The following is a 13817-nucleotide window of genomic DNA, read 5'->3' as shown; positions in this document are numbered from 1 at the left end:
TAACTCTCTTACAGTTCATGAAGGTGGCTGTAGTTAAATTAGATGTAGAAGTTAGTCTAAAGTGTTGGTTGTTTGGGGTTTTTGTTGTTTTTCTTTTAATTGGTCTGACTAACACTGGTCAAACAACCTGATTTGTGAATGTTTAACTAAGTCATAGATTTGTCTCATTCTCATATTCTGACTATGGCACTTCTACATTCATTGTGATAAAATTCGAAATGAAGTAAAAGTCTGCTAGGGAGATAATTTGAGAAATGAATCAGAGTGACTCAAAAAGCAGGTAGGTGTTAAAGTGACAGCTAGTTTCAGTTCATATAAATACCTGTTTTGATATCAAGAGAGAGGAGAAAATAGTCAGAAAAGTTTTCAAATGATTTAAAAACAAACACCATTTCCATTGAACTGTCTTGCAAGGGAGAGGAAGGGAAATGCAGTGGAATATTTAGCAAAGCAATCTACATTGCAATGAATTTCTTGTTTTCAGCTAAATTAGCATTGTAGGGTTTTTTTTGCAGTTCCCCATATAATGTCTCAAAAGCTAGAAGCATATCCTGCATATTGACAGGACGTAAGAGTATGCTACATCAGTATATAATTATATTTTTGCTTTTTCCCTTGAAAATATTCCCAGTATTTTCTCTAACTTGTTATTTTTACTCTTTTCCTCACAAGGCACCACATTTTGGTTTTGAACTGTGTGTATTTTCTGTTAAAATGTGATGTTTTCCTTATGTCTTCCTAACACTAAAGTTAGCATGATTTGTGCATGGGATGTTTCAGTATGCTAATATTGTTATTGCATTTTAACTGATGCAGTTTTATGAAAAGGTCTGTATATGTCATTAAGCATTTCTTAGGAGATATATAGTAACAAGTAAACAAAAATATTACTTGTAAAATGTTGCTATTTATGTAAGTTAATGTAATCGTAGAATGGGTTGGGTTGGAAGGGACCTTTAAAGATGATCTAGTTCCAACCCCCCTGCCATGGGCAATGACACCTACCACTAGACCAGGTTGCTCAAAACCCCATCCAGCCTGGCCTTGAACACTGCGGGAATAGATAAGTGGATGGTCCCAGTTATCTATGTTGGTAACAAAGTTATGAGCTAATACTTGTTATTGTAAAATTATATACTTTGGAACCATAAAAAAAAAAAAAAACAACTAAAAACAAGGTAAAAATTTGACACAAATTTAAAATTTTCAGGTGTTGTAACTAGGTTAGACAGAACAGGTGAAATTCTGTTTAAAACTTACTGTATTTCATTTGCTGACATTTTGAGGTAAAATTCTTAAAGTCCCTTTCATGGAACTGTAATAGATTAAAAAGATTTGTTTTCTTAAAATGTAAATATGCATGTTAATGAGAAATGATTGGGAAATCTGTTATGAAAACTTGTCTCTTGAATACGTGATTATGCCTACGGTTTGCATCTGAGCTTGACCCAGCTAAAAATAGTCCTGCACCTGGGCCCGCTCCTGTTGGCTGAAGTATTCTTGTTGTCTAGGGACCGGGGTAAATGGAAGATACCATGAGTTCATGTGCCACTTCAAACAGTCTGAATTTCCTTTCAAGCAGAGGCACCATTTAATTCATATTTATTTCCAGGTGAAAGATCATGTGGATGTTGGTCTTCTGGCCCTTACAGTGAGAATTGGTTTGCTGTTAACTGGATTTTGGTTGAAAAATATTGCATGTTTAATAAGAATCATAAAGCAGACTGGATCTCCAGTACACAGTGCTGTGACAGAAAGATAATGGACTACAAGAGAGATTAATAAGATTTTTGAGTCGCAGAAGCATTAAGTCAGTGTAAATCTATTGGTTAAGCTGCTCAAAACTGGTAATGCGTTAATCTGGAGCTGTGGTGGGTGAGCACAGCCATTGTTGGTGTACATTAAGACATCTATGTGATCACCTCGTGCTTAGCTCTTTTCCAGACTCAGCAGTAGCATCCCCCTAAGTCTTACTTAAGGTAAAATCTGCAGAAGACTGGTTAACAAAGCACATACAGGAGCTCTCAGTAGCAGGTGTGTGGTTTTACCTGCTTCATGGATACCAGGACTATAAATTTGGGGTGGTCATGGCTGGCTGTTTCTTCTGCCATAGAGCTGGCTGTCTCAGTTTGGAGTCTTCAGCCTGGTCTGACCCTCCTTCTCCTGGTGGATCTGACTGACTTCCACCCCTCTAAGGACTGCAAAAGCCTCACTCAGTGGTGACTGTGAATTATAGCTTGACCAGTCCCATGCTGCTTCTGCATTTTTTTTTTTTTTTCATTTCAGGTCAGTGCAGTTAAAACCCTAAGAGAAAAGCACTGCTACAGTCAGTATAACTGGTGTAAAGGTCTTTTAGTCTAGCTGCGATGTGTCATTTAGAAATTCTTTTGATGGTTATTTACTTCAATGGTTTTGGAAATGACAATGTTGTTTGTGTTTTTTTTTTTTTTCTCATTCTTTTTGAACCCCTGTTTTATATGTTTGTGGTTTTTTTTTCTCCTCTGCCTAGACCTGGTTAACCATTTCTGTGAACAGGTCCTCAATTTTTTACTTTGTCCCTACTTTCCTGTCGTAGCCCCATCTTCCCCTGGTGTCGACTCCGTACCCTTACAGCGCACAGGCAGTCAACACGGCACACAGAACGCAACAGCGACCTTCCAGAGGGCCAGCTATGCAGCCGGCCCAGCCTCCAATTACGCAGACCCCTACCGACAGCTGCAGTATTGTCCTTCTGTTGAATCACCATACAGCAAATCTGGGCCAGCCATCCCACCTGAAGGGACCTTGGCTAGGTCACCTTCCATTGATAGCATTCAGAAAGATCCCAGGTGGGTGAAACCTTCATTGTCTACTCTTTCTTGCTCGTGCAGAGGTTTGTAATTGCAGTTTGCTTTGTATTTTTCTGTTGTTGGATATAGATTTAAAAAAAAAAAAAAAAGATTGTACATGAAAGGTTTTGCTTGCATAAGAGCTTTGTCCTAATGCTTTACCTTGAAAGGCTCTCATGAGCTCTTTAGTGAAATGAAATGATAAGTATGGTCTTGAATTTGTTTGTTTAGCCTGCTTTCAGTGGTCCTACCAATCAAAATACTATGAAAAGTAATTTTCTCTGAAAATGGGAGAAGTTATATGACTGTTTTGACTCTGACTCTTCTGTATTGAATTTTCAAGTTGCTTTTTGGGTGGAAGTTGTTACAGTTGTTGGTTCATCTGCAGTTAATGTTGATAAAAGCTGCAGAAAAGGATATTCTGGTATTGGGCAATGAGACTGGGCAATGTGGAAGTCACACGTATTCAGGCTTATCCTTCACCCCTTTGTTGTGTGGGCTTCCAATGCCAGTACGTAGTAACAGAATATATGTACTACAGCTTTGCAGAAATGGTTGTTACCGTGCATGCTTTTTATATATAGTATGATTTTTGATGTTGCTGTGAGGCATGAGTGTACGCGTATACTTAGAGAAGGTGAAAGGAGGAAACTTTATATATAATGTACCCCAAGCAGGCAGATACATTAGAGGAAGTTTTCTGACAAATAATTTGACTTCCACAATAACAGCAATGAAAATGATGACTGTAATACTCAATGCACTTGGTGATTTTGTTTGGTTTTCTGAAGGAAAAGAAAGCAAGTCTCTTTGGTAACTTAAGTTTAGACTTGTTGAAAGTGTTAATTTATGCAAGGTTTTTCTATGGCAGATGGTGTGATTTATTTATTAATTTTTGCTATGTATAATTTTGCGATGGGAGTGCCCAAACTTTGCCCCCAACAAAAATGCTGGAGGTGTTTAAGCAACAATTAGAAAAGACTTCTCTCCCTGCATTAAAAACCAAATATTTGCAACCTGATCTCTCTACTTGTTTAGCATTATAGCAGTTCTCTCTGTCTCTCCATCCAAGAACACAACAGCAGCTAAATTTTATGGCACACCAGAAACATCACTGCTTGCAGCTACTTCAGCCATTGCAGAGTTCCATTTGTTGAGAAAACTTCTGTCTTTGACTTTTTGTTTGAATCCTTCCCCTTCTTCCCTCTGCCCCAGGGCAAGCATGAGTAACCAGAGGGAAACAGTCTTTTTCTGAAACCTCGGTATTTTGGTATATTTCTATTCCAGAATATAAAAGCCCATGAAGAAGAAAAAAAAAAATAAAAATATTTGCTTTGTAATTGTCTTGTGTTCAAACATTAAACAAATTACATTAGGAGTGCACTAAACCGGAGGAGAAATGACTGTGATCCTTATGAAAAGTTCTTAGGAGAAGCATGATGATGGTGAAGGCACTAGTCCCTATAGACAGGAAAGACGGTTTACAGTATCTCTACACGTCCTAGACCCGTAGACCTTTTCTTTTTAGGAAAAGGTTATCTCCCTTTGGTTGCTCTGCTGTCACCTCACAACTGTTATTCAGCTACTGTATAGGATATGTACTTGCAAAACAAGATTTCTTCTTGCAAGTTTTTCATTTGCCCGCTTTTTGGTTCTTTCTTGCCTTGTTATACCATTTGTACATTCAGAGCATTGATTTCTCTCGGTAAAGTAGGAGTGAGCAGGCATCCGGGTATAAATTGTACTTCATAAAACACTTCAGAGGGGATCATTACATATTGTTACTAATTACTATTAGATTGATTGGGATTTTTCATAAAATAACTTTTGTAAAAGAGGTTTGCATTACTCTTGATCTCATTCGTTTGATCCGTGGACCATGAGTGGTGTCTCTTACTTAATATTGCTGCCCTTACTTGTTGATTTGAATAAATCTTACACAGCAATGTCAGAGGCACTCTGGATGATGTTACACCTTAGTCCCCAGAAGCTGTAGTCCACCTATGCAGACTAGCTTGTGGAACTATTTGTGGCCTACAGGAGCTGATCTTTCAGCTATTGGAAAGACATTAAAAAATTGGAAGGAGGTTGGAGAAAAGCAACAAAAGCAATTTGGAGATTTCTAATGTGTTGATTTCTATGGATAAACTACAAAAACGTGGATAAATGACAAGTGTGGAAAGGAGAGAACAGAAGATTTTCCAGAGACTTGCAAAAATACTGTGGAAGGACAGAAATTATTTAGGGTAGCACATGGGAGGTATAATTAGAAGTACTGGCTTTAATTAGGAAGAAACAAACGTGGCTCAAATACAAAAATGACTTCCAATGTCTGTGTTAGGTTGCACTGTGTTCCTTAAAGAGTTATCATTTATACTTACACAGCAAAAAAAAAAAAAGATAAACATGTTAGTCAGTGGGTGAGCTTGGTCGACTGATAAATCTGGAGTTTCCTTATGGACCTATTGCTGCTTTGGTTGGCTGGTTGACTGGGGTGATTTGTGACTGACATGAACCATGGAGGGGAATGTCAGGTGTCTCTTTCAGACACTGAGCCCACCTGTCCAACCAGAGCTCCAAACAAAGGCTCACTGGCAGAGGAAAAAGTGCAAGACAAAAAACAAGTAATTGCAGGTTTTTGCTAACATCATCTGTATGTCAGTCAACTCAAGATAAGGAATAGATACCCAGAATGGAACATACTTATCCTAATAAGCAATTAGAGTTCCTAAAACTGAACATGATTTTCTGGAATCATCAGTTTAGGTGGAATTTCCATCTGAAGTCCTTAAAAAATGGTTGGCAGGCACTGATGTGGTTGACAACTTTTTCCATTGTTTTCACCATGTAGTTTGTATTATTTATACTTCAGTTTTACATATGTGTTTTCAGCTGACATTTGGCAAATGAAATTTTAGCTCAACATCTGTTCTGCATCATCCGGGTGTCATAAAATGCAGTTTAATGTTCATCAACTAAAAGTTTAGGACAAAAACTAGTTTTAAAAAAGCATCAAATGTCTATTATCAAGTTTGTGGGCATAATTTTTGACCTATGCAGGTAGACTGTTAGCTGATAGGAACTCATATAACAGGTAGTAAAAACTATATGCATCTATACTGGTGAAAAGTCTGAGGCTTTGTTATTTAAAAAGAAAATAAAACCCGTATCACCTGTCAGAAATAAAATAAGTTCTGTGTATAGAAAATGGAAAAAATGTAATATCAAATATAATTTACAGATTGATTCTTCAGAGCCCTCTCTTGTGTTTACTTTGTGTCAAAAAAGGAAGAAAAGTATGCAATAGGGCTGTGATAGAAACTGTTTCATACCACAATCTCTTATAAGAAAAAGTGGCATAGAGAGGGAGGGAAATAATACAATATTTATTTTCTAATTATTGTCTTGCTTTTGGTTCCTACTGAACTGTGAAGTCGTTACTATTTTAAAGTATCAGAAATATATATTCATGTGATATTTTCCAGTCTGCTTTCATTTAAGAAAGATTGATGTGTCTCTTATCATTAACAAACTATCCAAGTTTTGTCCATTCCTAGACTTTAGGGGAACTGGGGAGCCCTGGAAATAGAAATCGCCATGTCCAGTTGTCAGTCTGTGTGCCTTCCAGTTTTTAGTCCAAAATACAAAAATCTGTGTAAACTACTGAATTTTTGAGTCTTTAAACTACTGAGAAACAATGTACATGTACCACTGCTGATAAATCACACTTGCTGAATAACAGATGAAAAATACATAGTTTTCGGATCCTTCAGTTAAATACATACCTACAAAGTTTTGCAGTAACAGTGATTTTACTCCACGATGGACTCACTGTGTCTGGTCTGATGGATCAAGTCAACATGTTTCCATTGTTGTGTTGTAGCTTCCTTTTTTACCTGTTTTTATTGACGTGCCTGTATACACACAGCAAAGAAGCTGACAAGAAACTGAATTAACAGCAAGAATTATGTGACATACACTCCATTAAGGCTATCAAAATGAATTTCAGAGTTCAAATGTCCATTTCATATTGCATTGAATTATATTCATTTACACTTACAATTTTTCTTTATGTCATCCTCTTTCCCAAGAAGTGTTTCAGAACCTTTAAAACTATTTATTCAGAAGAAATGGGGTAATTTGGTGAATGAAGTTGTAAAGGGTTCATTCTTCATTATAGAGCAGACTGTAATAATGTTTAAAAAACAAAAAAAAAAGACAACACATACCCCACTAGCAGTAGAATCATGTTACAACTTTACAAGAAAACAAAATTTTTAGAACCAGCTATCTCATATTGGTTTTCACCTTAAGAACTATCTGGGTATAGGTCAACATAGAAACAGATTTTTCCAGGTATTGCATGATTTAACTGTAATGCCCTGAGACTTTTTTGCTCTGTTCTGCTCTTGCAGAGTCAACTTTCCATTTCATTGCCTCTGCTGGCTGTAATTTCCTTCTGAGCAGAAGATGACAGTTCTGTCTGTCTTGTAAAGTTTTAAATTGGCTTTCTTTCCACTTACGAAAGGAAATAAATTAGATCAGAACATTTCGTGTGGATTGTAAGTTTCAAAACTAATTTTTTTTTTTTTTTTTTTTTAAGTATACTCTGTTTTTGGAATAGATGGTAGAGAGCTTTCTTCTTTCTGTAAGAAAAGTGATAGTAAAATAAGCTCTAATTATCCTAGCTTCTGTGCTCCAGTAAAACTGCTTATGAGATTAGCACACTGAGTTTGGAACATGGCCTGCTAAAAGGTAAATGTTTCTGCAGGAGTCTTCCCCATATATTTAATCTTGCTTTGTTCCAAGGATTGTATCAGTGTTAGTAGTGTTAGTCTACTATAAATCTGAATAGCAGCCAGGCAGTCGAACAGTGTAACAAGGTAAGAAAATAACAGTGTAAACCTGCATGTGTAGGAGGTGGAACATCTTGGTGGGAATGTGTCTGGGAGCTTCTTTGGCAAGGGTTGTCACCTTCAGAAAGAAACATCTGGTGGAGTGGAAGGTTTTGCTGTGACTACAGTACAGCTGGTAGCAACACTCTGCAGTGCTGCTGTGGTCAGTCCTCAGATGTGGACTCGACTTTTCAGAATCCAGAGGGTTGTCAGTGGATCTCTGGCATCATTCTCTAACCCAAGAGGTTTAAGACAGAACAGAGCTTGTAGAAGTACCTCCCCTCTTTTGCATGGCACAGTGTGTGATAGGCAGCTCTCCTTTTCATTGAATAGTTTTCAAAGGTCCCTCTTATCTTTATCTGAAATTAAGGGTAAAGTAAAGGGGGAGGTGATTCTCCAAGGGTTGTCATGGTGGAGAAGCCAAAGGAAACATACTTGTAGTGGATCCAACCATGTAAATGTTTGGCAATGTAGGCTCACCTCCAGAAGTAAATGGCTCTACTTCCTAGATCCTACAGTCTCCTAAGAATTTTTTCCATCAAATTTATATGGGCCAGGCCCCATGTATAGGTGCAACCAAGTAAATGGTGTTCAAGAGTGCTCATTTTGTAGCTCTGCATTTAAGTATATCTCTCATTCAGCGAGGAAATACCTGCTTTATTTTCCCTACATAAAAATTACACAGTGTCTCAGGCTTTAATGTATACCCCTCTGAGCATGAAAAACTGACCTCAAAAGAAAATAAAATTGAAGAGTCTAAATAGCACAAAAATACACCCAATTCAGGAATAGCAAGTCTAGAGTGAATTGCAATTCCTCATACAGATCCTTTCTACACAGAAAGCATGAATTTTTACAGAGTGCACAAAATAGCTATGAGAAAATGTAGGTATGATAAAATAAACAGCAATCTCTTTCCCCTTCCTGCTCTAGGTAACTAAGGATGAAGCTTGCTTCCTTAAAATGGGTGAGGGGGGAATCCATATACTATCCTAAAATCTGTTAATTAGGGATTTCAGGAGACAGACTTAGCTGGAAACCTTGGCTGAAAAAGACTTTCCTAGAGAATATTTAGTTCCAGCTTGAGCATGGCAAAATAAACAATGCCTAACTGGTCCATGCAAGCGTCAACTTGTGGTGAAGTAGAGGAGTGGTACCCAGAACTTGGAAAACTTATTTTTGTGTGCATTTGAGCACATTGCTGTATATGCCTGCAGTTTCTGTCTTTCCATTGAGGTGGTTTATAAATGGCTGGGGAGGCACTGGACATAGGTGGAGACATTTCATAGTACAGAAAGTCTGATTCAGTATGCACAATGCCATCCACCTACATTTGCTATTCTTTTATTCCTAGAATTTGCCTCATGTTGTTTAGCAACCTCCTTTCTCTGGGAGAAATGCTTGTGGGGAAAGAATCCCGAAGCATACTCTACAGGAATAAAGTGCCTCTGCTTTTAGCTCATGGAACACCCAGTACCCACTTTCTCTCCTCTATGACTAGTACCATTTTATTTACAGTGCAGGAGGCCACTCCATTTTGTTGCCGTCCTATCTTTAAAGAAATCTGATCCTATCATTAACAAATCTGCCCTACTGTAATCACAGAGCATCAAACTTTTGGTGTATCACAGTAACATGGGCAGTGCTGATCCATGTAGTTTGAATAATGAGTCAGTCCAGAAGTGCTTACAGTTCTTAAACCGTCAGCAGAGTAGAGCAGGTTATATGTAGGCATTTTATTTGGTATGTTATTTGTGCAGTATACAGGGTATAATTTTGAGAGAGATGATGCCTTGTCTCTTGTTTTGATCTGAAAGTTTAGCTCATATAATCTTTTCCCTCCAGCAGAAGGTAATTCCTTTCCTTTATGCCAGAGGGAAAGAAGGTGAAAGGCCACTTAGATGCTTGCCAATGATGCAGCACATTCAGGAGCTCCACATAGGGTTGAGAAGTGCACATTTGAGAATTTGGGGGCAGATGAGACCGATGTCTCTTTTTTTGATTATTTTGTTAATATTATCATCCTGCCCTCCCCAATATTGCTGGTCTGCCACTTGCAGTACAACAACAAAGCCCTTTCCACTATCACTTTCTTAATCTGTTGCGTATGTTAATGGCATCATTCATTCAAGAAGAAGCAGGTGGACAGTGTACCTCATCCTCATGCTGTCCATAGCTTGTTCTTAAGTGACGTAACTGGGCTTCTAATGGTGAATACATGTCTCAATGCAGTTTCTGTCTTTGTTTGCCACACATTTTGTTCAGTATCCTGTGGCTCATTTGTAAACTTTGACAGATGCAAAATCTCTGTGGTGCTTTCTGTGATGACAGACTGCGAGAGCCAGAAAATGTTGTAAGTATATTTTCCAACCAGACATTAAAAACATGGGAAAGAACTATAGTTTCAGGCTTGACTGGGCTTATGTAAGCTGTTACGATCTCCTGGCAAAATAAACCATGTAAGAAGCTTCTTAGTAGTAGCTCTTGGACATCTCATCAGCCAAATGGGTAATAATGATCTTGCTGTTTATAAGAATGTTGAAAGTTAAATTCATAAGGTGCTTTGAAGTTCAAAAGATAATCTTGCTCTTACTTCCATGGGAAATGTGATGGGAAGGAGGGGAGGGAAATGTGTAAGGTGGAGAAGATGAATGGGGAAAATTTTGAGGAAGCTTGCTAAAATCAGGACACGTATTCTCAAATGTTCGCATTAGAAAAAAGGCAACGGAAAATCATCATCAACACTAAGACACAAGTTGCTCTACAGAGGTTGTTACTTTCTGAAGCTGGACCTCAGTGTGATGTTGCACAACTATTTTACAAGCAGGAAACAGAAGCCAGCTAATATTGCAGACATTTTACAAAGTGTGTCAGTGAGAGTGCAGGAGGTTTCTGTAAGAGAATAACACCAAGAATTTGCTGAAATAATGTTTCTAACGTGGAGTTTAGCTAAAAATGATGAAGGGAAATAAAGACAACAACTGTTATTGGTTTCTAGGATAACTTGATAGCTTTTATAAATTAAGAGCCTGACTTTAAGAACCCTAACTCTACGTAGATTAAATATATTGGATGGGAATAGACTGATCTCGGATCTCCCACTTCACTCCACTGCCCCACTCCAGGAGCTTGATGAACAAGTGATGTTCGGAGATGCATCACAATTCTTAGCATTAAGTAAGTGGTTTCCTAGGAAGCCAGAGCCACCAACAATGCCATAGAAGTCCTACAACCCCTGTTGCCAGGGAAACTCCTAGTCTCAAGATTGGGAAATGTTTGTTCTGTTTACTTGTGGTGGTGTGGTTTGTTTTGGTTTTTAAGCCACTGCAGCAACAGTGGGATCATTTGCTGTTTAGCTTGCCATCTAATAATTTGAGGGTCATGTTTATCCTCACCATGCAATGAAGTGGAGGGATCTGGATAGCTGAAGACGTGGAAAGGAGGACAGAGTGAGACCTTTAGGTTTCGTTGACATACCAAAGGTAAAAAAAATGAAGGATGGAGGGACATGTGGGGAAACAAGGAGCTGTGCAAACTTTCTCCCAAGGTAAACCAAGAAATTTACTTCAGGAAATAAGCAAAAGCTACACAAGTTAAAAGAAAAAAGTTTTTTTCTATTTTATTTCTTAACATATCTCAAAAAAAGAAGCAGGAAGATGTTAAGGGGTGGATTCCTCTGGCCTAAGGTCCAGGAAGGTGTGTAAGATGTTAGGTATAATGTTCATGACCTGGGATTTTCCCACCAGTGAGGCACCTACACGGGTGGAAATCTACCACAATACTTTTCCTCAGCCACAAGGTGACATGGGCACAACCCATAACCACAGTGTTTGCTGAAGGGGATGTGCCCATGGGACTTACTGTGCAGGGAAATGATGCTGACTGGAGACCTGCTGATCCCATGCTGCTTGTATTAAGGACAGAGCAATTCTGTGAGTGCAGCCAGGGATCAACAGACATAGTTGGTAACAGGTTGGACCAATCTCACTCATGAGCAGCAGAAGCTGTAGCTGCTGCTGTGTTGCAAGGAGTACCTGACACAACCATGGTGCTGAAGCCCAGAAGATACCTGCTAGGAGTGTGTGTAGAGGATGAGCCTGGAGCAACCTACAGGTTTCTGTGTTTCTGTGGAGCTCATACTTTCCTGTTGGATGAATTTTATTATGTGGTCCCTTTTCTTCTTCAACACTTTGAGATTAGTAGCTCTGAAATGTGAGTGCGTGGTTAGTTATCTACTTGCAGAGAGTCAGGTTATTTGGGCCAACTCACAACAGGTATTTTGCTGTTAATAAAGTTTATTTTAGTTGAAGATGCACAATGTTTGAACTGTTTTAGTCAGTTGTAATTCCTGTCCAGTGATTCATTAATAGAATCTGTGGTTCAGTGATGTGAACCTGTAACTCCATAGCTGTTCTTATCTCCATACCTAAATTTATGGTCCTGAATGCCCTTAAAATGGACGGTACTTTCTTTTTGTTTTTCCTTGCAAGAAGTTGGCTTTTGTAAGGGGTTAGCCTTTTTATGCTTCTTTGAGTTTTCTGTATAGTTCTGTGATTCCTTCCAGTAGCTTTTAATAGGGAAGGCTTGACATTTTTCTGCATTGGAGTAGTTGCTAAATGTCTTGTAAAACTCTGGCTGCACACAAATTGGCACAAAGAGGATTCTTTAGGTGTTTTGATGTTAGATAGCTTTTTCAGGAAAAAGTAGGAGAAGGGGTTTGATTTCTCCTTTGGCTTTCCCATCACATCTGAGAACGGAGTTTGCCATGGGTAGCTGAATCGCACAACTTCCATTTAGGCAAAGCTTTTCCTCTCATGTATGCAGAAGTTCTTTTAAATACACAAAATCTTCACTGTGGGATGAAATCTTCTTTGCATAGTCTTCTCTAGTGTGGGTTTTTTTTTTTTTTCATTTGTCAGCAGCTTCATTTTTTTAATGACATTTTATCCTAAACTGTAAAGGTTTTATCTGCAGCTGCTAAGTGATAACAGATCCTGTCAGCCACTGCATTTTCCGTGGCCCGGCTCCAGCAGCCATCTGTTACCTTTCTGCTTCTGCACAATTTGCACACCAGAATCTCCTCTCCTATAAATGAAAAAATAGCAGAGAAGTGCTGCACCAAACCTTCCTTCTGAAGTACATAAGATTGTATGAATAATTTCAGTAAAAATGGGGGTCTAGTTCTTGAGTCTGATAAGAAGGACTTCACAGCAGTTTGGTTACGCTGTATAGCAGGGGTGTTAAACTTGTTTTCACTGGGGGCCACATCAGGCTTCTGGTAGCCTTCAAATGACTGAATGTGGTTTTAGGACTGTATAAATGTAGGAGTAGTTACATGTAAGAAGAAGGGGGCTACCTTTTCACAGGAGGAGCTTCTGAAATGAAATTTCCTCATCAACAAATGTGTGGACATGTCATTCAAAGATCAGTTCAAGAACTGATGTCTCAAAGTGCACACTGAACACCTCTTCACCTTTTCCTTTCCAGTCGTAAGTTATTGCTGATTCAGTTTTCAAATCAGTTAGGTGGAAATACTTTCTTCGAGAACCCTGTTTATCACCCCCTATATGCCTGTAATCGTATTGGTTGTACACACGGGTACAATGAAACGGAGCCTAATGGTTCCTAATCCCCAGCAGGTTTATTACTAGGCCAGATTTGCCTCATAATAATAAAGTGAACAACTTCTCAGAATCATTTGAAATGTGAATGCAGAAGTCTTGGTCTGTTACATATTTACTGACATAAAGCTGCTTGGTACTGAACTTAGATCTTCTTTTCTTTTGTTATTTTAAAATCAGAATTGGGCTTAGATTTTGCTTTTTAGTCATGTTAGACATTATGTAGTTTCACTCAATTTCAGTGAAGTGTTTATGTTGTGGTGGTTAGGGTTTTTTTGTTATTTGGGTTTTTTTCATTACCAGTAAAAATGGGATAGGAGTCATCAGATTCTCTATTGTTTTCAAGAATCTGTGGGGAAGAAAATGTGCACTTCATTGCTAAAAGGGAAAAAGTGTTTTGTAAGGGTGAAGGAAATAACTGATAGAGCTGTTTTCATTCAGAGGAGTGTTTATGGGGAAAAAAGAAATCAAGA

The 13817-nt window shown here is 38.3% G+C and overlaps 1 protein-coding gene across 18 annotated transcripts in view; it reads left to right on the top strand.

The window, feature by feature from the left end:
- Positions 1-13817, top strand: part of CTNND2 (catenin delta 2) — a 650551-nt gene that overhangs the window by 400630 nt on the left and 236104 nt on the right. For 14 of the 18 annotated variants that reach the window (XM_071804478.1, XM_071804466.1, XM_071804465.1 and 11 more), the window contains one exon: positions 2510-2828. In XM_071804478.1, coding sequence (XP_071660579.1) covers positions 2510-2828 — 319 coding nt within the window. The remainder of the gene's footprint in view (positions 1-2509; positions 2829-13817) is intronic. The other 4 variants (XM_065830744.2, XM_065830743.2, XM_065830749.2 and 1 more) reach the window with 1 other exon arrangement.

This window comes from Patagioenas fasciata, chromosome 2, assembly GCF_037038585.1.
Source record: "Patagioenas fasciata isolate bPatFas1 chromosome 2, bPatFas1.hap1, whole genome shotgun sequence".
In the NCBI taxonomy this organism is placed as follows: domain Eukaryota; kingdom Metazoa; phylum Chordata; class Aves; order Columbiformes; family Columbidae; genus Patagioenas; species Patagioenas fasciata.
Note: the sequence above shows the minus strand (reverse complement) of the source record. Positions and strands in the feature narration are given on the sequence as shown.